This window comes from Patiria miniata, unplaced genomic scaffold (genome assembly GCF_015706575.1).
Source record: "Patiria miniata isolate m_02_andy unplaced genomic scaffold, ASM1570657v1 HiC_scaffold_19, whole genome shotgun sequence".
Classification (NCBI taxonomy): Eukaryota; Metazoa; Echinodermata; class Asteroidea; order Valvatida; family Asterinidae; genus Patiria; species Patiria miniata.
This window is the reverse complement of record NW_024037057.1, coordinates 10,619,175-10,643,489: the sequence shown is the minus strand read 5'-3', so window position 1 is coordinate 10,643,489 and position 24,315 is coordinate 10,619,175. Positions and strand designations below refer to the sequence as shown.

Here is a 24,315-nt window from a genome sequence, read left to right as displayed (position 1 = left end):
TACTCCCAAGCTAATGCTGCTACCCATTTATACTCCTGGGTGGAGAGAGGCAAGTTGGGGTGAAGTTGCATGCCCAAGGATGCAACATATGACCAGCAGCTGGATTCGAACCCCTGACCCTCTGATCATGAGTCACAAACCCCAACCACTTGGCCACACTCCCCTATAATACCGAATACTGCAATATTGTTGTGGCGGTATACCGTGGACTCTCAAACTTGAATACCGCACAAGCCTAATGGTTGCTATTTTCCTACAGACCCACGGGATGTACGTCAGCACACATGGCCTGGGCTTTGTATGGAGAAACACCACAGTGATCGTCGGTATCTACTTGTTCTTTGTTGTTGAGCGTCTCCTCAAATTGGTCTCATCGCGAAAAGAACTCAAGAGGAAGAAGGTAACGAAGAAACAGTTTTAAGTTTTGAGGATTGTTTTATTTTTATTATTATTTTTGTCAATGCTACTCAAGTATTATAAAATGCTATGTACATGCAGTCTAGTCCAGTTTTCAATAAATAAGTTTCATCAGCAATTTACAAACTTGTACGTACATATGTAAGGTATGACTGGCATGGTTACCATGGTTACTGGTAATTTCTTTGCAATCAAGGACAGTTTGCATCAAGTGTAATTGATTAAGATCCAAAAATGTTAATTCAAATGTAAGAGTTTCATCAAGTGCGCACAAACATTTTATTACAAGATAAATATTCAAATTTATAAAAAGTAAAACTTTGTATATGTTGGGTAAAAAGTTAGCCGCAGTAAACTGAGGATTGACTTGAAGATGTACATTCACTTCCCATGCTCTTATACATGTACGATAATGGGGCACACATGTCATCAATGTGGGGTCAGCATTCCTGTCTTAATTACTGTTTATATTCAATTTCGCACTGTCTTTGCAAGATGATACATCTGGACAGTACCTGGTAAACTAGTAAATCGAAAGGTCAGGATGAATCTCCGGAGTACGTGAACTTAAATACATGTATGCTGAGTGTACTGAAAGGGATCATGACATAAATTTTACCCAGAAACATATTTAGTAGTCATTTCTAGTTCCCTGAAATGTACAATGTATGACAACTATGAGACATCTCTTTTTGCTTTTTTTTTAAAGTGCACTTCTTTAAACATTAAAAGTATTTCAACATTAAAAGTTGATGTTAGACATAAACAAAATTAGTCACATTCATGACGTTTTATTGTTTTTTTAGGAGTCATGTCTGTATTATTGCTGTTTAGAATAGTGGGTATCTATAAAGCGCACATATTCACCAGGACTGGTGCTCAAGACGCTACATGTACATCATTATTACCCCTGCTCATTGGGCCCATGAATCTTTCCAAACACCATCTCAGCTCCCTGGGGAATATACAGCTCAATGTTGCCATTTTGGTGCAAATAACCATCTCTGCCCTCACAGGTTCCCATTTACTCCTGGGTGGAGAGAAGCAATGAGTGACAAAGTGCCTTGCCCAAGGGCACACGCACCATGACCTTGGGCTGGACTCGAACCCACAACCTGCAGCTTTACCCGCAGACCACAAATCCAATGCCCTTAACCAAGTTTGTCAGGTTTTGACATTGCTTGATTGAGTTGGACAGCTCTTCTGCATTGTCCTTTTAGTTTTTGTCAAGAATTCTGTTCTTCTTTTCTATTTGTATAGAAAAAAGAGTCGTCTGATGAGTTGGCAGACATGCAGGTGACTGCAATGCACGACATGACCAAACACCACGACATCTACAAGATAACATCGGGAGACAGCGCTATGGGGAACGGCTTCATCAATGCTGAGGAGGAATCCACAGAAGACAAAGATGAGGTATATAAATTCAACTTGGTGTTACCATGACAACTGATTAGTTGGAATTAGGGTCTAGTGCGAAGTGGCCAGTTCATGCACCTATCATACTGTAGCCTTGTGTGAATGTGAACGTGTATTGAAATCCGTGATATCATGGCAGGTTGTTACTCGTCAATTTTGCAAAAGTTACATGACAAGAAACACAATAAATTGAGCCACTTGTCTACTGTCACGTTAGCAGTTTTCTTCAGTGGTTGTGATTTTTTTTGTTAAATACCTGAAACCACCAAAGACGAATTTCAACACATGAATGGACATGCAGCCTTTCGCTAACGATGATTTGAGTTGATTATTTATATTGCTTTTTGACATTATCCTAAAATTTCCATCAAAAAGTGGACATAAAACTTACGTAACTTTTTCTGTCCATTTTCGACATTTGAGGGTGATTTTAAAACTTAAAATTCACATTTCAAAAACTTTTTGGGTGGTTTGTGGTACTTGAAAAAAATTACAACCATTGGAAAAACTGCTAACGTGACGGATGCAAAGTGGTCCCCTTCATTGTGTTTCTTGTCTTATTATTTTTATACTTTTAAGATTTTTGAGTTTCACAATGAAAGAATAATTTATTGCTGTTCGATGTACAATACTGGACAGTTCTTCAAGCAAAACATGAGAAATGGAGCTCGTAGTGCATGCCTTTCTCCTTCATTTGGAGTACTTTTTTTACTTCCTTATTTATCCAGAAGGAACAGTTTTTATCAATTGGTCCAAACGCTGGATTCCGACGATTAGGAAATATTGAAAACGATGAACAGCAGAGCACACAGGTAAACCCTGCACTGTAGCTACTAACAGTTGATAGTCTTTGTTCAAGGCTGCATTTATTTTTTCATCCCTGAATGCAGATAGTTCCTGGTCTTGGGAAATTTTGGAACTCCAACCCCAGATATTTTGAGTACAAGTACATATATACCTCATGTGCTTGAGGTACATAGTACATGTATCTATGCTTAGAGATTTTCGGGTCCTAGTGCCAACGTTCCCCAGACTGCACTTTTATCTTGTTGGTAGCGCCCTCTATTGTTGCCTAGGCACAACTTCACTGACACCAACTGCACAAAAACAAAGGCAGCCTTGAACAAAGACTGGTATTTTCACTGATACTAACCCGCAGCTAAAGTGATTACGCGCCGTAGCTAAATGGCTCAGAAGGTCTCTCACTTGTTGTCCCTTCTGTTCGCACCTTCACTCGCAGCACACGTTGTGCAATCTCCTCGCCTCCCTTCACTGTATCTGCTCCAAAGGCCAGTTCCGTGAGATATTCTTCTACATGTAGCTTTTTGTCCTGCTACTGCTGCACTGTAGAACTCCTTACCTGAATCCTGTTTTCCACCAACTTATAATCTATCCCAGTTCAAAAGAGATGTCAATAAATATCTTGTCTCTCTGTAACTTTTTACTTTATTTTTTCCTTTGTAGCCCGCTCCTTGCGTGGCCCTCTGGCTTTGTGATAAGCGATTACCAATAAAAACAACTGTTAGCAGTATACTTGGCCGTTGATTTTACTCAATAAATTTGCGATCGATTTCACAAAACTTGGTGTAGCTAGGCAACGATTTCAGTAATCTCAACATCTTGGACGAGGATAATAACACCATATACGACAATTGTTTGTGTATGATTTTGTTAGTTCATTAAAGTCGTTGCATCACCTCCGCCCGCCATTTTGAAACTATTTTTTTTTCTGACTTTCTTCGGAATGTTACGGTAACTTTAAAAACTCTGCAACAAGTAAAATGGAAATTCTTACACTTAAAAAAAAAGCTGTGTGTGTCTTGTATCAACCTTGATAAGTTGTGCAATAACAGGCTCCACCATGATCATGATTTACTGCTAAAAAAGGTCATTTTCAATGGCTACGCCACAACTTGCACCACCTAAAATGATTGCGCAAGTTACGCTATAATTTACAAGTGCAAGTCGCGGATTTATGAAATTGGCATAAATGAAATGTTGCACATCATAAAGTGTTGCACAACTTGCGCAATGAATTGTTGGCACATGTATGGATTTATGCCATTGCGTAAAGTTTCATGAAATCAGCTGCAGGTGTTGTGCTTGACTGCATGTTAAGTTCTTCAGTTGTATCATTCTATATTTCTTACTACAGGATGCAACAAAGACTCAGATTTCCAATGGTCATGGTCATTCACACATGGCCTTGACCGATGATGGTAAGGTCCGCATAGCCGCAGTGGCTTACATGATCATCTTCGGCGACGGACTGCATAATTTTGTGGACGGTCTGGCGATAGGAGCTTCGTTTTCAATCTCCGTATTCCAAGGAATTTCAACGTCTGTAGCTGTTATCTGTGAAGAGTTTCCTCATGAGCTAGGTGAGTGTAGATTTTGCAGGTTGTACTGGAAAACACAATTCCCCAAAGCACTGATCGTTATACTGACTTGATATTATGTAAAGATCACAGGCCATATAATGTGAATGCTATCTTGAGAACACCGCTGTGTTGAAATCTCCTACATCCAAATATTCATCTTTTTGTTCATGCATGGCTTTCCGTATACCATAGATGCCACAATCACACAAAAGCTGGGAGTGTGGCAGAGCGTGAATAAACGTGAACTAAAACCTCTTTACCAGGTCCTCATAATCTAACCTTAGTAGTGAGGTACCTTAGTGAAAAAATCGTGACACAGTGGACAAAAGCACAATTTTTTCACCAAAGCATCTCCATGGTATACCTTTTCGAAAAAAAGACGGACGCAAAAAATTGGATGATGGGAAGGGCATGTATGACGTCATTATGACGTCATCCGCTAATTATTACATGAAAAAAATATAAATTGATAATAATCTTCAGAACTACATGTACAAGCATTATTACAGCAACAAATGTGGTATCAAATTAAAGGGGACAGCAAGCTCTTTCATATGAGTGGTATGTCATGGGGATGGAATATAGTTAAGGGTGATTTTGTGGGTCAAAAAAACCTTTTTTGGTCAAAAGACATGTTTTTTAGGCTAAAATCATGGATTTTGGGTAGTCAAATTGACACTTTGTTTAAATATGCAAACAGTATGTGGTATTGTGAGATGTTGTTTTTAAGTTCGAGAGAAAAATTCAAATTCTATGCCAAAACAAGAGTTTTTGTAATTGATTATTAGTATCATAAATATGTTTAAACTTGTTCCAAAGATAAGCGGAAAAGTGAGGCATCTTATTATTATTATTATTATTATTTATTTGACCTCAACAAAGAATTACAAACATTGATACAAAACCAAACAAAAATTACACAAAAGTGGTTGAAACGCACAACAAAAGAATCGTATAAACATGTAATTTAAATTTAAATTAAAATTTAAATTATTAAAAAATCATGAAGTAGAGGGCATGCACTTTAAATGACAGCTGGAGTGGGCTTCCCAATTGGGAGTTGAACAATAACCAGTAAGACACAAAAAATCACAAAGAAAACGATTATGTGGGTCAGGGACCGCAAAAGCGAATCTAATCACTGTTGCTCGGAAGCATGCGGACCCGCACATAATGACAAATGAACAGGACAAAAAAGGCAAACAAATACGCAAGAACAAGATTACAAATGGCAGGGAAATAACACAATAAAGGGAAGCCCGAAGATTAAACTTAAGATTAAGTAAATTGCGCTATAATGTGAGCTGGTCATGGAAGTGTGTCTTGAGACTGGCTAGAAATGAGTTTAGTCAATTAAGCACTGCAGAATCCCGTATTGAAGTAGGTAAGTGATTCCAGAGTCTAGGAAAGCAACGGGTTGGTGAATGGAATAAAGCATCAGTACGAGCAGGAAGGTCAAGAAATGTGAGGATGTTTGGATGACGTGGATTAATATGAAGGTTCTCATGGACGTATTCACAGTGTACTAGACCGTATAATACCTTGAATACAAATGAGCACAGAATGAAATTTCTTCTGGAAGTGAGCATGGACCAGTTGAGCCGATGGAGTCTTTCCTCATATGGCATTTCCCCCCTCCGCTGACCTAGAACAATACGGGTAGCTGTGCGTTGAACTCATTCAAGCTTTTGTTGATCAGCGGTGGTACAATGTTATAGTGGAGCTGCTAAGCGAATAAACATGCACTTTGTGGTAAAAGCATGAAATTTGGCATGTGGGGTCAAAATGGGCTAAAAATCATTTTAAGATCGGGACCCATCCTGGATCTTGCCCATTTGGGGGGCGGAGCTTGATTTTTCAAAAAGGAGAGTGCAAAAAAAGAAAACTCAGAAAACTGTATTTTACATTCACTTTGTTTCTCATGCTTTGAAACAAAGTGGATGTAAATTCTAACATTCTAACGTGTTATTTTCACCCTTTTGCGGGCGTGGCCTAAATATGTAAAGAGGCGGTACATTGGAGCAGCTTGATTCAAACGAGGGAAAATCATCATTTTTGCTGGTAAAAACACAACTTTTCCATCGGTTAACTATGTTTACCATACACTGTAAAGATAAGTTTAAACGGTTGCAAGACTAAATGTTGCCCTTTAGGGGTGGAGCTACATTTTAAAGTAGGCGGCTATAAAAAAAAATCATATCTAAATTGTTATGATTGTCTACAAGTAACTTACACAGGGTGAGTCAAAAAAAGGAAACCCAAATGGCAGGACAAATTTTTTTAATGAAGTTCTGCATGTAGCACTATCAAAATCATATGAACTTCAAATTTGGTTTGTGTATTTTTCTTGGTAATCCTAAGAAGCCTATTGCATTTTGGGCTAAAAGGTCAAGGGTCAAGGTCACAGTGGCTAAAACAACAGAAATTTTGTCAGCGTGATAACTTGAGATATACTAAACATACGAACTTCAAATTTGGTTTGTAGATTGTCCTTGCAATCCAAAGAAGCCTATTGCATTTGAGGCCAAAAGGTCAAGGGTCAAGGTCACAGTGGCTAAAACAAAAGAAATTTTGTCAGCGCGATAACTTGAGAAATACTTTACATGTGAACTTCAAATTTGGTTTGTGGATCATTCTTGGTCAAGGGTCAAGGTCACAGTGGCTAAAACAATAGAAATCTTGTATTTATTCTGAGATCATAGGGATTAGGGATTAATTCATATAAAACCTACACGAACGTGTTTGCTTAATTTTCATTCATACAGATGCTAGTAAATGCTTCAAAATTGGAAGTAAAAGCAAATGCCATGTTTTATTCATACGAACATGGTATCATTTGTACTTTATGAACTTTGTTAATATTAATTTTTCGCGATTAACATATAATAAATGCTGTAGCTTTTGCGCAGAATTATTTGCTTTATAATTTCAAGGTTGCCCCAACCCAGCCTTGTGAATGACAAGTGCATATTTGAAATCTGAAGCATTTACTCCTTTATATTCATACGAAACGTACAGATGGGAGTAATGCAAATGCCAGTTTTTATTCATACGAACTACCGTATGGTATTATTTGTACTTTTTCGCGATTAACATTAATAAATGCAGTAATTTTTGCGCAGAATTATGTGCTTTTATATTTTCAAGGTAGCCCCAACCCAACCTTGAAATATGACTAGTAAATATTTAAAATTTGTAGCATTTACTCCTTTTTATTCATAAGAAACGCAGTAAACGCTTATAGTGTAGCAAAAGCTTAAAGGTAAAAGTAATTATTTTCAGAATTTAGGAAACGGTTTTTAGTAAAAGTGTTTGCTTAATTTTCATTCATACAGATGCGAGTAAATGCTTCAAAATGGTAGCAAAAGCAAATGCCATGTTTTATTCATACGAACATGGTATCATTTGTACTTTATGAACTTTAATAAATGCAGTAGTTTTTGCGCAGAAGTATTTTACTTTATAATTTCAAGGTTGCCCCAAACCAGCCTTGTAAATGACAAGTGCATATTTAAAATCGGAAGCATTTACTCCTTTATATTCATACGAAACGAAGTAAACGATAAATAAAAATTTTTCTGGTAATGAAACCAAGGATCCTCAAAAGTGCATGCCCCAGGCACTGTAGCTCGCAAACCCCGAAAAAAAACGTAGAGAGAAGACAATGAGAAGAAATTACAGTTTTAGAGGTGGGAGGAAAACCCCAGAAGAATAGTCTGGGGAAAACCCACGGAATCAGGTAGGGACTGAAAACCCAATCCACATGTAGACCATGGGTGCCAATGCACAGCGCATTGTGCACGTAAACGGCATTGCGTTCGTCGCGTTTGATGCGCTTTTTTTGTATCTGTCCTCCAGCACGTGACCCTCCCCGGTGCCGCTTTCCGTTTCGGTTACGATAGTTTTATTTTCTGCAAACTTATAAACATGTAAAGCTTTACATTTTGCAGGCCATTTACTCAAGAGCAAATGGTTTTTAGTAAAAGTGTTTGCTTAATTTTCATTCATACTGATGCGAGTAAATGCTTCGAAAGTGGTAGAAAAAGCAAATGCCATGTTTTATTCATACAAACATATGGTATCATTTGTACTTTATGAACTTTAATAAATGCAGTAGTTTTTGCGCAGAATTATTTTGCTTTATAATTTCAAGGTTGCCCCAACCCAGCCTTGTAAATGGCAAGTGCATATTTGAAATCTGAAGCATTTACTCCTTTTTATTCATACGAAACGAAGAAAACGATTATTAGGCCAAAAAAGGCTCTGGTTTCTGGTATGCGCGCGCGTCGCCATAGCCATGCGCGTCGGCAATGTAAGATGATGTCTTTCAATGTAAGATAATGTCTCATACCACCAAACTCACTGGTTCGACTGGAATCCTGCTGCTGCACAATTTTAACGTGTTATTTCTCATAAAGTTATTTCTCATGTCTAAGTTTATTTCAAGCATGAAGAACAAAGGAAAATGGATGTTAAATACAGTTTTTCTGATTTTTTTTATTGTTTGCACTCCCCTTTTTGAAAAATCAAGCTCCGCCCCCAAAATTGTGCAAGATCCAAGATGTGTTCACCTCTTAAAATTATTTTCAGCCCATTTTAACTGGCCAATTTTCAGGATTTTACTACCAAACCGAATAATGTTTTCCATATTAGAACCAAACTGCTAATATATACCGCCTCTTTTGTACATTTAGGCCACGCCCACAAAATGGGTGGAAATTAACTGGTGTTCGAATGCTAGAATGTTGTATTTTATGTTTAAGTTTATTTCAAATCATAGAAAAACAAGGAAAATGGATGTTAAATACGATTTTTATGAGTTTGTATTGTTTGCACCCCCTTTAAAAAAAAAAATCAAGCTCCGCCCCCAAAATGGGCAAGATCCAGGATGGGTCCCGATCTTAAAATGAATTCTAGCCCATTTGGACCCAACCTGCCAAATTTCATGCTTTTACCACAAAGTGCACGATTTGGGCCAAAAATGGACCTAAGCAGCTCCACTAATAGGGGTCCCAAGCAGGTAAGCCATATTCCAAAATAGGAAGGACAAGGGACCGGTACAAGCAAAAGATGGCAGATGGAGAGGCTCCACGTGCTACTGTCCGGATAAAGCCTAAAAGACGGTTAGCTTTGGAAACAATGGTGCTAACATGAGATTTCCAGGTAAGTCTAGAATCAATAACAATGCCAAGATATTGGAAGGAGGATGTAGTAGCAAGTGGAGCGTCTCCTAAGATGTAGATCGGGGGTTGGATATTTCTATTCCTAGTGATATGTACTGTGGTAACTGATGAGTAGCGGTCAGGGCGATCCGAGAAGACAAGGTCAGTAGTCGAACCTTCCATCGGATCAGCGTGGTGGTCAGATGGTCTCGTGACCGACCTTACAAGCTGCTCAAGGTTGAAATCGGCAGATATTTCCAGAAGATGAGATCAATGAGCTGAAGCCGGTCTTTGATGGTTGAAGTCCACGTTGAAATCCCCAACAAAGAGGCACCCATCGTAGTTATCGACGTGAATGGATTCCATCGCCTCTCTAAGTTTGGGCCAATAGGCAACACTTGAGGATGGGACGATACACAAGACCGAGTAGCCAACTCTCAGATTGCAATTTGAGAGATAGCCACATGAGTTCAAGTTCATTGTGATGGGCGAAAGTACATAATCTGATTGGTGTCAAAGATGAACGAACCGCTGTAAGGATACCGCCACCGCGGCGTCCCTGACAACGGTCCCTGCGGTATATTACGTAATCATCTGGAAAACCAAGAATGGAGTCGTTGTCATGAGGAGTTAACCAGGTTTCAGTGAGGCAGAGAATATCGGCAGCTTGTGTAGAATGTAGATATGTTTGCAGCTCGGGACCCTTATTGCGAATGCTACGGGAATTGGCAAGGAGACATGATAAATTGTGTTGTGGCACTGGATCAGAACGTGGGCCAGGGTTGGGGTTGACATCACCACATACGAGTAGGGGAATTGAAAATGTTGCTGATGAGTTCTTGCAATACAGGATACGAGCCTTGCAGTAGCCCTTATGATCAAAGGGCAGTTTGAGTGATACAGAGAAAGGGGAAATGACATATCTGACATCATGCTGGGGTGGAAGAAGTGGTTTCAGAACGATCAGTGCTAGCCATGTCAAAAAGATCCAACGCACGACACCCATTGTTGTCAATTGTCCCGAGGAATGCCAGTGACGCAATCTTATTGTTCCTTACCGACTTGGGTCCACGCGATAGATGTCCAAAGCAGCACAAGACGATCTCAAAACGCTGTCAGATTTTTCACAATCATCAGAAGGAAATACCGGTCTGATCTTGGTCCTCTGGTATCACTGATGCTTTATTATATTAATAGCAAAGGATCACTCACATACGGCATACAGAAACAAGGAAATTCGGGTTAACTCAGAGACACAGATGTAAGAGAATGATGACCATAACACAGCGCCCTTATAGCGAGCTACATTAGTAACAAAAATGCTAAGGATCGTTACATGGTATTTAAAAGCACCATTTTTTTCACCAAAGCTTTGCCAGTGTGTAACGATCAAAAATAGGGTAGGATGCAAAAAATCAGATGACAGGAAGGGTACTTTATGACGTAATAATGACGTCACAATATACTACCGAGCTCGTACAGTAATTAATTGTAGAAAATAAGGTCGTGAAGCGTTGTGTTGAGATTCCAAGTAATTAATTTGACATTTTGAGGGTCAGGGAATTGAAGAGTGATATAATCAGTGACATTTAAGTAACAATAAGCTGATTTGCTGTTGCAGTGACGTCACTATTTTAAAATTTTCTTGAAAAATCTAAGCATTTTTGATTATGGACAAAAGTGCTACAATGACGGTATTTGTCACGCAGAAAATAAATTGTGTGAAATTGTGTGGCTCCTTGAATTTGGTCTTTACCACATCCATTTGTTTTGACCATTTACCGGTACTATAGCTGGAAGATGTAACATTCTTATATGTGTTGTATATTACGGGTAATGAGGTATGGGTTAGGAGCCAGACAGAAAGGAACGTGGTAACCTGAAATAGATTAACAGAGTGGCCGGAAATGGTGATGGTACGTCTTTTAACAATGTATTACAAACGGGGGCCGCCCGATAGTCCGAAGGTCCAATAGTCCGAAGGTTCTTTAGTCCGAAGGTTCGATAGTTCAAATGCACAAAATTTCCATAAGGGGGGTTCGTTAGTCCGAAAATGAAATAAGGTTCGTTCATCCGAACATTTGATGCAATAGTCCGAAGCTTCATTAATCCGAAGGTTCATCAGTCTGAAGGTTTATTTATCCAAAGGTTCGATAGTCCGAATTTAGAATAAGGTTAATCAGTCCGAAGGTTCAATAGTCCGAAACGAAAATAACAAGCCCGCGGGAACGGGGGGTGCTGTGGGTGCTGCAGCACCCCCAACTTTTTGGATTGGGGTGCTGAAATATGCTTCAGCACCCCCTACTCCCGGGCAAAAATGTGTTCCAGCCAGCAGTGTTCTACGACGTTGAAATTGCGCCGCTGCGCTATACATTATGCTTGCTCTAAAAATATCTCCTTAGTTTTGTTCGTTTCTAGTTTTGGCGCGGCGCTTCGAACGTCTAGCACAAAGTAACACTGTAAAATATCAAGAGGGGGTATTTTCTAAATTTTCAGGCAGTGCATAATCGATATTTCTCTCAATGTATCTAAAATCACGACATGTCTATGACACCTCGGCCATGACAATGGTGGCAAAGTTGATTATGCTTGCCACGATTTTTTTTCATTCGATCTTTCAATAGAGGCAAAGTTCATACCTTTCCCCGAAGGTTTTTCTTTTCATTTAAAAGTTTCATTGACGTTGCTAGCATTCTGTACTCAACATTAACAAATATCAAGGTTCACACACATCCCAACCTAATAGGAGTGGGACGGGCTTCCATTGAAACTAGTTCCAGTGTAGTTTCGTTTTAATAAAAAGCCTATTCATGTGTTACCCTTTGCAAGTTTTTTCTCATAAAAACTCAGTAGACCGATAAATCCTTGCCTAGCCCCAAACTTGCCACATACCGATCATAAACATAAAGATGCATTTGGTCTGTTAGTCTTTTATATTTGCCATTCCCTGTAACAAACAAATAACACTGCAAATATATCAAGAGCTACATCGTTTAGGCCTGTGTGAATATTTTTATTAGCAGAAATTCACCCGCTTCCAGTGGAACCATTTTGTTTTAACTTGAACCAAAAAACACCCTTTCGGGTTTTATAAGTTTAAGTATATACTTCAGTATATTTCATCACAGTGCATCCAGAATCCAACATTTTCAGGGGCCTTAAGCAGGCCCCTGGCCCTGTGGCCCCACGCCGTAAGGGCTCGGAAAATAAAACAAAACATACACGACGGAATTTACTAAATGTAAGAAAGCAGCCTAGCAACAATAATATTTACATGCGATGTCATGCATAATGATACAATTCTTTGTCCAGAATTAAATGGAGCAAAGAATGGAGATAAAAATACAGGGTTTTCGACTTTTCAGTACAGTAGAAAGGTTATAAGAGCAACAGTATTTTCTAAACAAAAAAGTGAAATAAATTGTCTTGATAATCTCAAAAAACGTTTGCTAAAAAAGTCATATGAAAGTGGCTAGGAATCGCCTCATATTGCACCACAGAGCATCCATATTCCAAAACTTTTAGGGGCCCTTTAAGCCACGCCGTAAGGGCTTTGCGCTCCGTGTTCGCATTAATTTTGTCCGTCCTTTAGAAATTCCAGCACCCCCTGGCAAAAGTTTGTGTCAGTGGGCTTGAAAATAAGGTTCAATAGTCCAAAGGTTCGATAGTCTGAATTGACAATAAGGTTCGATAGTCCGAAAAGAATCTACGATGGTTCGATGGTCCGAATCGACAGTAAGGTCCGATAGTCCGAATCGACAATAAGGTCCGATAGTCCAAATCAACAGTAAGGTCCGATAGTCCGAAGAGCCATACTGACGAACCGTATTGCCCATTCGGACAATCGAACCTTATTCTCAATTCAGACTATCAAACCTTTTTCTCTATTCGGACTATCGAACCCTATCGTCTATTCGGACTATCGAGCCTACGGATTATCGAACCTTCGGACTATTGAACCTTCGGACTAACGAACCTTTGGACTAATGACCCTTCGGACTAGAGAACCTTCGTACTATCGGGCTGTAACCATTACAAACACAATACCAGTGCAGCAAGTCATGTCCTGCAGTTTGTAAAGGTTTTTAGTTTGGGACGTGAATAAGACAAACAATTATCCATGATGCACAAGCACAAGTGTGTTTCTCGATTAAATGCACCACCCTTGTCGTTGATGGACCGTCTATCCTATTGAAGTATCCATCAGACATCATCTTCTGTGTGACACGAGCAGAGCATCTCTGAAGGTCCACTGTGTGAGTAGTTTATCCTTTCTTGTTTCCACAAAGCTGGATTGCGACTGAGATCGTGCAAATAAATAATCTTTAAAAAAGCTTCATCTGTAGTCTTGTTTATTAATTATTAGAGATTTTTGGTAAAAATGAACAGAAGTCTTTGTAGAAATTGTAGATATAATTCATCTTGTGTAAAATATACCTTTGCAAGTTTACAAACTTCCACAAAACGTATTATTTTGCAACATTGGAACGTATAATTGGTTTGAACAGTCTACCTTTTTATTGCTTATGTGAACTGTTACTGTCGTATTTCAGGACAGTCATCATGGATTGGACTGCTTGCATTATCTGCATGCAAACTACACCAGAAAAACTACGTTGTCCACAAAAAGGTTTAAATTGTAACGCCGGAGAAGTATATGCTCAATTCCTGGCTAATGTTGAAGGGTTTAGGGCAATAAATGCATTTTTGCATTTTATTTAATAAATGCATAAATGCATTTTTCTCTCTGACTTAAAAACAACATCTCACAATACCACATACTGTTTGCATGTTAAAACAAGGTGTCAAAGTGCCGAAAAAACAGGTCTTTTGACCAAAAAGGTTTTTTGACCCACAAAATCACCCTCAACTATATTCCATCCCAATGACATACCACTCAAATGAAAGATGTTGTTGTCCCCTTTAATTTGATACCAAATTTGTTGTTCAGATGCTTGCAGTTCTGAAGATTATTATTAATTTATATTTTTTCATGTAATAATTAGCTGATGATGTCATAATGACGTCATACATGCCCTTTTCATCATCCAATTTTTTGCGTCCGTCTTTTTTACCATGGAGATGCTTTGGTGAAAAAATTGTGCTTTTGTCCACTGTGTAACGATCCTTAGCATTTTTGTTACTAATGTACATTTGTACCTCACTATAGCTGGCTCTGGGGAGGAGGGAATCTCATTTGGTTGTTGGCATTGTTTAACCCTTACCCACTGTCATTCATGCAGAATCACGCTGCGTGGCGCTACATAGTCTTGCGTAGAGCTGAAGTCGCCAAACAAGAAAACCACTGCTAAAATGTACTTTTAGAACAATTGGGTGTGAGGAATGTGATTACAATTGTTTGGTGTGTTGGCGAGTGAATTGACCCCGAGGCGTGTGACATACACCTCACCTGCATACATGTATGTGGTCATATTGAGAAGACCAAAATGCACAGCAACTTTGTGTTAACGTTGCGTGGCATTTGCACTTGCCAGTGGTTAAACACGTTAATTGTGGCGAGGTAAAATAGTGAGGGTTAACAATGCCCACTGTTTAATTCGATCACATGATTTTATGCAGGAGGTTTTCTTTTATCTTTCCATTTCAGGTGATTTTGCAATCTTACTGAAATCAGGCATGACTGTGAAGCAGGCGTTGACGTTCAACCTGTTATCAGCGCTGACGTGCTATGGAGGCCTCGTAGTGGGTATCCTAGTGGGACAGTTAACGTCGCTAGAGCCTTACATATTTGCACTGGCAGGCGGAATGTTCTTGTACATATCTTTAGTTGATATGGTAAGATTTTCCTCAAGTTGTGTTTGCGCTCTCATCCAAAGTGCTTGTTCAAAACAATTTTTTTTTTATAGAAGTTGAGAGGTTTTCAAGATGTCAATTAAAAAAATAAAATTGATTCATAAATACCTGAGACAGTTAACCAATTCATAGTGTTCGAGAGCCTGTCATGTGAGTAAAGCACCGCTGTGTTCTGCGCCACATTGCACAGTATGCACCATGTGCTTCAATTTCCATATAAGGAGATTTTCAGCACTACGCGTGCGAGGCACATACCACAGACATGGCCTGAGGGGTGTTTTACTAAGTAAAATTGTTGAATGAAATCGTTGGAGATTTGTGAATTGTTGACTGTCTGACCGAAAGGTATTTATGAGTGGGAATAATTATGTGCCTACAGGTAGCTGGTATTAAACAAACTACATTTAAAACTGACTAGTAGCCTGGACAGGGATAATGACTCTCGTTTTCAGCTCGGGCCATTATCAGTGTTCAGACGCCTAGTCGGTTTTAAATGTCTGTGATGTAATTTTGTTTTTACTTGAGTAGTTTTATTCTTTGTCAAATGTCAGATTTTTTTACATGAATTGGAAAGCTTCTGTAAGGAATACAGGGTGAGTAAAAAAAAAGCGGAACACAAACCCCCAAAATATGGTTGATATTAAAAAAATTTGTACACTGTAGCACCAATAATGATAATGACCTGAAAGCCAATTCTAGAAACGACTTTTAGATGAAAAAATTACTGAAATTGCTCAATCCGTTCAAACAATATCACCAGTTAAACACAATAAACTTAAAACCTGTTTCGCCACAAAAAAAAAAAAATTATTGTGTGTTCTGACTGTTTGGAACAACAACAAAAATGGCACAGAGTACTTGTTTCAACAACTGTCACCAACTGTAGTACACAATATCTCTATTAACAACCCTGCTTGGGCAAACAATATGATTTATAAAATCCACCTTGTTTTTTACAAAAGACAGGCCTTCAGAAGGACTTTGTGGAAATTGTTGACTTTTAAACTGAGGTTTCATCGCTGATGACGTTTGAAGACAATTGTGACAACAATTCTTGAAATCACATTTTTGGACGAAAGAGGTTTTAGGTTCATTGTGTTTAAATGGTGATATACTTTGAACGAATTGAGCAATATAAGTAAGTTTTTTCATGTAAAGTAGCTTATGAAATTGGCTTTCCAGTCACAATTATTTTTGATGCTACATATTTGTTTAAATATAAAATACGTTTTTTGAGGTTTGGGTTCTGCTTTTTTTTACTCGCCCTGTATTAGCCCTAATATCAATCTTTAAAATCTGTCAAATGAAAGCTGGTCAGTTACCTGGCATGAATAATTAACATGCCTCAATACATACATTAACAGGGGTGTGAAATTTCAGCTTTAAAGCTGATTTCAGCTTTTTTTGTTTTGGATTTTAGCTTTTTCCCTCACTTGCTGTGTACAAAAGTATAGGAGATTTCCAAAGTTCAGTTTTTGTACACCTTTTTCAGCTGTTTTCAGCTGTTTTTATCAGTGGTCACTCACACCCCTGATTATATTAATAATTTCTTTTACATCAATGTCAGTGTTTGAATATTCGTAGACCTCTAATTCCACATATTCTGTTTGCTGCCACCAGTTGCCGGAACTCACCTCAGTCAACCAGCACGAGGACTTCAATTTACGTAGCTCTTTAAAGATTTTTGCGATTCAAAACGCAGGCTTGCTGACCGGCTACGTCATCATGATTCTCCTTACAGTATACGGAGAGCACATAGCTGTTTAATTATAGGTATGTTGGCTTCGTGAAAAGGAGACATGTGTTTAGGTTTATATTTCTGAAATCCATAATGACCATCGTGTGTACCCAATATATATTTTTATGAGCATGGTGCATCCAATTTGTCATTTGAATTCAGCAGAGGTACCTTTGTGTAAAAAAAGCATTTTTAATAATAAAAATAATAATCGTAATGCTTATATAGCACTGCCCATCATATCAACAATCTCAAAGCCTTTTACAATTATTACCCTGTTCATCAGGCCATGGGACCACGCGGTAGCCGATATCAGCGCTCAATCGGTCCTCAACCCTCACAGGTACCCATTCATACTCCTAGGTGGAGAGAGGCAGTTATAGTTAAGTGTCTTGCCTAAGGGCACAAACACCACTTTCACGGAAGGGTTCGAACCCACGCATCATCGTGCATGAGTCAAACACCGTAACCACTAGCCCATGGCATTCTACATGATTCAGTGGTTATGGAATCAATTAAAAAAATGTCACAGTTGCTCGAGTCAGTAATTAAGCGTGTTTCAGACGTCAAGACAAAAGTGCTACATGTACCACCTCCAATGAACTAAAACCGCCAATTCTGTTCATATTGCAATTGGAGTAAGTTGCTTTCAGTATTATGATAATAGATTTAATTATACGAAATCAAACAACTCTAACCTCCACAGAATTTATTTGATACAAAGTAACGAAACACCAAAAGCTACAAAATACAAGAAGTAATGTTACACCATTAAGACTAGGGGTCGCACATATGCAAATTACTTTTAGAAGTATTTTGTAGCTCTTTGGGAGGTTAAAGGTTGAACATGAAATATGCAAACAGAGAATCCACCAAGAATTGTGTAATGATGAAAAGAATAATAATAAAAGCAAAGATACAAACTGTAAGTACAGGTGTTTAGGTTTTGAAAAGGCAGGGGATTTCTTGCCGAAACAAAATATTGTTTTCATATCTCTCCAAAGTCATCATGTGTATATGGCTAGGCAACACACCCAACGTCACGAAGCCAGTATTTTTTTTTGCATATTGTCAAATTCTGTAACTACGTAGCAGGTGATAATTAATAAGATATACAATGTAAAACACCCAAATTGTCTTTCATTATTTAATGAACTACGGAGCATAAAGGGAAAAATGACAGAATGCATTCATTCCAGATTGTAGTCTGGTAGTCAAAGCCAGGATAAGTCAATCACATTGTCTAGTCACAAGATGAACAGTGAGTAAGGAATGTTTATTTGAGTAGCTTGTTACCCGGCTATGACTCGGTGTATTGTCTTCTAGGCCAGTATTTGATACTTAAATTTGGAGGATTTTAATTTTTGGATATTGTTTGATCTACCTTCAAATCCTCTCCTGCCAACGCTTGAAGGGTAAGGCAAATGAAAAAGAGCCCGATCTCTTAGCATTATTTTAAGCCTTTTTTTTTAGTAATTTGTATTTTATATATACCTTTGGTGCCGATGAACTGTTTTACTTATTTTTCCTCTTAGAAATTTCTGTTTTTTGTGTGTAATATTCAGACATCTTAATAGCAATTAGGCCTGTGTGGATTTTCTGATACCAATTTCCGAACGTTCTTGTAAAATAGTTTTAAAAATAGTTATTTTGTTTCCTTACAACTGAAAATTGTTTTTCTTGATATGTTCAGCTTCACAATTTAAAACTGCTGATATTCGTTTTTAGAAAATTGTGACCACGGTTTCTATACCGTAACAACCAACAGCCTCTGTAATCAACACAAAAGCAGGCAGTAATAGATTCAATGAATCTACAGTTAAATAGTCACATGTAAATAAATGCAATACAATATAATTCAGGGAAAAACAACACGCACTGGACGAAATATCAAGTGATCATAATTTTTTAACTGCATTTTTTTGTAAAAGTAGATTTCACCAACAATATATTTTTGTACCTTCTTCGCTACTGTGAATGTAATATACATGTATACATCCTATGAACCATCAGGATGAAAACAGGCCAGTTTCTTAATCGCTAAGAGAAGGGGTTTGCCCCGGTGTTTATGACCTCCTAGTTATACTCCCTTGTGGAAGTCCTTAGGAGAAGAGCCAACCAAGTACATGTATATGTAGCATGTCACGGATCCTACACACAAGGATTAACGTCTCATCAGCCAAAACTCCTGGTTAGACGTGCGTTAACGGCCCATACAGGTGGCAATTTACCATGAATGTCAATAAAGATCCAGACAGCTTTACCGCTTCACTGCGCGCTGCGGCTTTCAAATTTGCAGGGCTCTGCACTCGATCTGCCGTCGAAGTCTGTTAAGCCAGCTAATTATATTTTTGATCCTACGTTCTTGGCCTTTACTATTGAATTCTGATAAACGATAACTACATAACCATGTTGACGCTGAGCACAGTATCTTTAGCTTTAAAGTTAACTGTGAAATGTCGCATTTGTTTTATCGGCTCGGGACCACATCTCTCTAATACTTTTCAATGCAAGCCTAATTAAAAACGAGATTTAGGTAAACGGTGTTCCCCTCGAAAAAGATGTCACATTTGACGTTTACATCCTGTGTAAATACTTCATCTATGACGACAAAAAACTGCACAATACCTCCGATTATATCCTAACATTTTTGGAACAAGTGTATCTTACATAAGAAGTGGTTTTGCTTACAATTTTATGAATATGTTCGTTTTAGATGTCATGCAAAAAAAACCCCGACAAAATGGCACACCTGGAAAATTCGCGATTAACATGTAAACGGGTATTGAGGTCCGTTATCACGCGTCCAACCAATTAAGGCAAGTCCGCTCAGTGCATTTTGTACTAGAGCTCAGACCAGTCGTTCATCTTTGTGTGTGTAGGATCCATGATAGGTGTATTCACATTGGATACAGACCGTTCTTTTTCTACCTCTCAGCCGTAGATTTTGCCAGTAATGGTGGACAACGGTTGAGCTGTCAGAGAAAGCATAAGAGATACTAAAAATCTGCTGAAATGACCTGATGTTATTACATGTATACTTAAAAGTTATGTATATCTCGATACAGCATTTAAAGTTTAATATTAATTGTAGGTGTGCATTGTCTATACATGTACACATGTACATGTAGTTTTAACATAAGGTTTTAGCTTTGCATGATCGATACCGGATCGATACCGGCTGCGTGGCTTTAAGAAACTCAAGCTTAAAAAAAAGTATGGCCTACAATGGCAGGCCGTCTTTCTGCTGCCGAACATTTTCGAAATGTACCGAAGAAAAAAATAATGTGTTTTATGAAATTGCACGCATACAGAATATTGTGAAAGTTCTGAAATGTGCACAAGCGCAAGTGGACCATCGACGATAATCCTATAAACGAGGGTTTTCTTGCATGTAGTATAACGGCTGTTTCATGTTTGCACAAAGGCTGTCGCTGCCGGGCATTGTGCCCATCCCTTTATTGAACGACCTTCGATCGGCTTGCCCAAACTTTCCCTGAATAGGGCTGCTTCCCAGCTTCCCTGAATAGGGTTAAACTGCTTTGAAAGAAGCCTTAATAGTAAGAGAGCGCGTAAGATATCTTTGGATGAGATTCGAAGATTTGCATGGTAAACAATGTAATGATAAGTTGTTTGCGGTAGCAGCATGTGGTAAATCTCTTTTGTGAGTGTTTTGAGGTTCTGAAAAGAATGGGAGGAACTCAACGTTTCGACAGTATGCTCGGCCGGTCGTCAGGAGACTGACTGCGTAAACACAATCTGCTGACTACCTCAATATTTAACCATTTCATGGAATTGCGTTACATGAACTTACAATGAATACTCATCTATCTGAAACAACCAACCTCCATTTGGGGTTCAGTAAACTGTTTGACATAAGTTATATAAAATATTTAATTTAATATATGCAGTTTTATGCAGATTAATACATACATTGCAAGAAATCGTTCTTTTGAAAGATTGAATTTGTTTCCATGGCAATATTACATGTTTAAAAGTAAAGCATATAGCCTAGTTGCCATATAAAAACATCAACATGCATACGAAGATGTAATATTACTGCTTCCCACTTGGATTCAAGACGTTCGGGATTCAACTAAATGCATTGCCTTTTAGTTTTCAAACAATTAAAAACTTCCTTTGAAGTACCAGAAAAATCAAAATATTTATATGACATTTAAATAAAACCTTGTTAACAATTCAGAATACAATATAAAACTGTTTGATAGAATCATAACATTTCCAGGAATAAGCTGAGATAATTGCGGTGATAGACAGATAGAACCAGTGTTTGTTTGGGGAAAACACGCAAAACAAGTACAAGAAAGCGGAGCTTCTGAACCCAAAGAGAAAAGGGGGGCCCGAAAGGTGGCTGATGGTGGGTTAAATTCATCGGCAAGCCTTGCCTTTTTTCCGGACTGTGGTGGAATTGGGAATGACGCGACGCCAAGTTACTGCGTGCTATGTGTGCTGTGAGGCTGGGCGTCAATCGGTGGGGGACGGGGGGGGGGGGGGGGATTTCCCCCTACTTGTTAAAGGGGGGGGGGGTGTTATCATATCGTTTGGTCCCCCACTTTTTTGTCCACGAATAAAAATGGTAGCCTATATTTCATTCAATAACTCAGAATAGCTGATTCAATGACTCCAAACTCGGAAATTTGTTTTTTAAATGAAGATCTTTTGGTCAAAAATGTGGGTTAAAGTGGTAAGAAATTGCTTCAGATCAGATCGCACCACAGAGTGGCTAGAATCCATTTTTTTCGGGCCCTTGATTCGGGCCCCGAACCCCAAGACGTTAGGGCTTCGCGCTTCGTGCACGCATTGGTTCTGATCAACGTATGCCCCCCTTTTTGAGAAGCGGTTGACGCCCTAGGTGTGACGTTATCGTGAACAACCACATCGGGGTTCTCCTTTAAAATTCTCTCGGTGTCCGCGCGTCCATAAACCCGATTAAACTGCGCTTAATAATTTATTAAATGCATTTGTTTTTAAATAGTGAACAATTAAGCTGTGACTTAGGTTGTATAATACATTCAGGGAGTTAACAGATCGAACCTGTTAAAACTGCTGGGTATTTAGGAGAAGAATCAATCAACTAACAATTATTTAGTGTACTTAATTCATTTTTAAAATTTTGTTATATACATGTATAATGGACGATGGGAGTAGTGACTGGTCCCCGTAGCATATTCGAATGGAGAGATTCGGAACCAGCGCGCAGCTTCAATGTGTGTAGCGCGCAATGGCCAGTGAACTATCCATATGATTAAACATGGGACGAGTGGTTGTACACGGGTCGGATGTAGGTTTTATTTTCTACCTGGGTAGAGCCTTTCAACACTGGTCCAGGCCAGGGCTAGATTTTACCCGTGTAGAAGCCGTGTAAAACTTTTGCTAAAAAAAGTCCCGAAATCTCGGTGCTGGACTTTGGTCCAACACTGGGGTGCGTTCGAGCGTGTTACTCTTTCGTGCGCATTACTCTCGGTTCAGGATGCTCCCGGTATGACGGAGAGCATTTTCTTGCTGGCCCGCGGGTTGTACCTGCTGTTCGTGCGCTCAGGAGTTTACTCGCGTTAACACGAATAGCACGCTCGAACGCACCCCGTGATTTTGGATAGCATGAAAGCCTCTTGCGCTTGTGTGGCGTTGCAGAACCCCATCAACTTGTTTTTCATCATACAAGCGAAGTTCATTTCGCAACGCATGAATCGACCTGCATTAATTCTTCCTCACAAATTATTATGATGAAATCCTCAGGAAGTTGTAAATAAAGTAACTCTGATAGGTTAATATTTCATACATAATGATGTTGACTAGATCAGTTGTACACACACCATAGCTTTATGTAGGCCCTATAGGGTGATTCACTACGGTATGGGCACAAAGCAAGAAACGAAACACACTGGTTCATTGATCGAGTACAATACGCACACCTCGCAATGCATTCCGTGTTTTCATACGTGGCATGGGAAGTAGCCTTATTTGCGTAACAATTTAACCTTCATGTATTGAGAAAGCATTGCAAAGACCAAAGTTTCCCGACTTTGAGTAGGAATGGGTATAGTGTACAATGGGGATTAAGTAGCATTGTCAGTATTCGCCCACTGATAATTGTTGGAACACAAAAGGGAATCTCCTTTAAAAAAAACAACAACACCGCATTCCACGGAAATTATGGGCGTTTGCGCAGCCTGTTCACCCCCCACCACCATTTAGTGCAAATGCACTGTCTTGCATCTTACTCAATTTAAAAAAGTTCTTCATGCGTACCATTGAGAACTGTGTGTTCATCAATAAACCCATTTTTATAATCTTTTGAGGTTTTCCCAGGTATTTTCTACACCTTATAATGATGTGATAATCTTTGTGCAATTAGACTTATCATTCATTTACTTCATTTGTGTCGTGTTTTATTCATTTACGTATTATTCTAGCGATTTTGACTTTTCTAGCTATTTTTGCTTTGTTTTAGAAACAGTTCGGCATTTTTGTTTCGAGCAAAGTTTTAAACTACTGTTGGCAATCATGGTGTTGGGATTGTATTTTTTTTTTAACACATAAACCTTTATTCTTAATCATGTTATATTTGAAATAAGCTACGTTTATTAAACTTGTACCGACTTTACACAGATATCTTTTGTGTGTATGCATTTTGTGTTGTGTAGAAGGTGTATGAAATTGGGCCTAGTTGTAAATTATTCGGTTCAACCAGCTTCAATGATTGCTGTCTTCCGAACGATACCATTTCAGCTGCAATACTTTCACATGGTATTTGGTACCAGTCCTAACTTCACTTTGAGAAAGGATTTTCTAGTAAAAATTGGTACTACGCGTAAACAAAACTCCAACTTTTGATCCTAAATAACTCTGTTGTTTAACAATGGAATTAAATCAAACTTTGGCAGCTAATATGGAGCGAGTTTCATGAGCGTTGTGCAAGTGGGGGAGATTTTAACGCCATACGAAACAAATTCTCACTTTCAGAATCTGCCACTTTCGAGTTGGCGTCATCGATCGAAGAGGTGTGCAATGACATCAGGGGTGATCCTGCATTCTTTCAGAAGCTTTCGGCTGCAGCACGCGCCTTCCGCCACTGTCTTCAGCGCCGTATCGACATTCTGAAATGAGTATTTTATATTCGTATGGCGTTTAAGTTTCACTCACTTACACAAAGCTGATGAAATTCGTTCCATAAAATTTGTCATGCTAGTTTACATGATCTGAAATTTTGTTTTAAAACAACATAGTTACTTGGGATAAAAAGTAGGACATTGTTTTATTGCACATAGTAGGTATTTCCGGGTAATAGCAAAATATTCCCATGTGCCTCTTTGATGAACTGGTCAGGTTCATTTCCAGTAATATGAGCGGAGAAATTGACTGA

General features: G+C 38.7%; 1 protein-coding gene across 4 annotated transcripts in view; it reads left to right on the top strand.

Moving 5' to 3' along the window:
• LOC119725766 (metal cation symporter ZIP14-like) overlaps positions 1–24,108 on the top strand; it is a 29,894-nt gene extending 5,786 nt beyond the window's left edge. The window contains exons 4-10 of one of the 4 annotated variants that reach the window (XM_038197330.1): positions 260–400; positions 1,678–1,833; positions 2,565–2,648; positions 3,992–4,217; positions 14,988–15,175; positions 16,814–16,966; positions 23,916–24,108. In XM_038197330.1, coding sequence (XP_038053258.1) covers positions 260–400; positions 1,678–1,833; positions 2,565–2,648; positions 3,992–4,217; positions 14,988–15,175; positions 16,814–16,960 — 942 coding nt within the window. In that variant the 3' untranslated portion in view covers positions 16,961–16,966; positions 23,916–24,108. Of the gene's footprint in view, positions 1–259; positions 401–1,677; positions 1,834–2,564; positions 2,649–3,991; positions 4,218–14,987; positions 15,176–16,813; positions 21,287–23,915 lie in introns of those variants that run through there. The other 3 variants (XM_038197332.1, XM_038197329.1, XM_038197333.1) reach the window with 3 other exon arrangements.
• Positions 24,109–24,315: the final 207 nt, after the last annotated feature.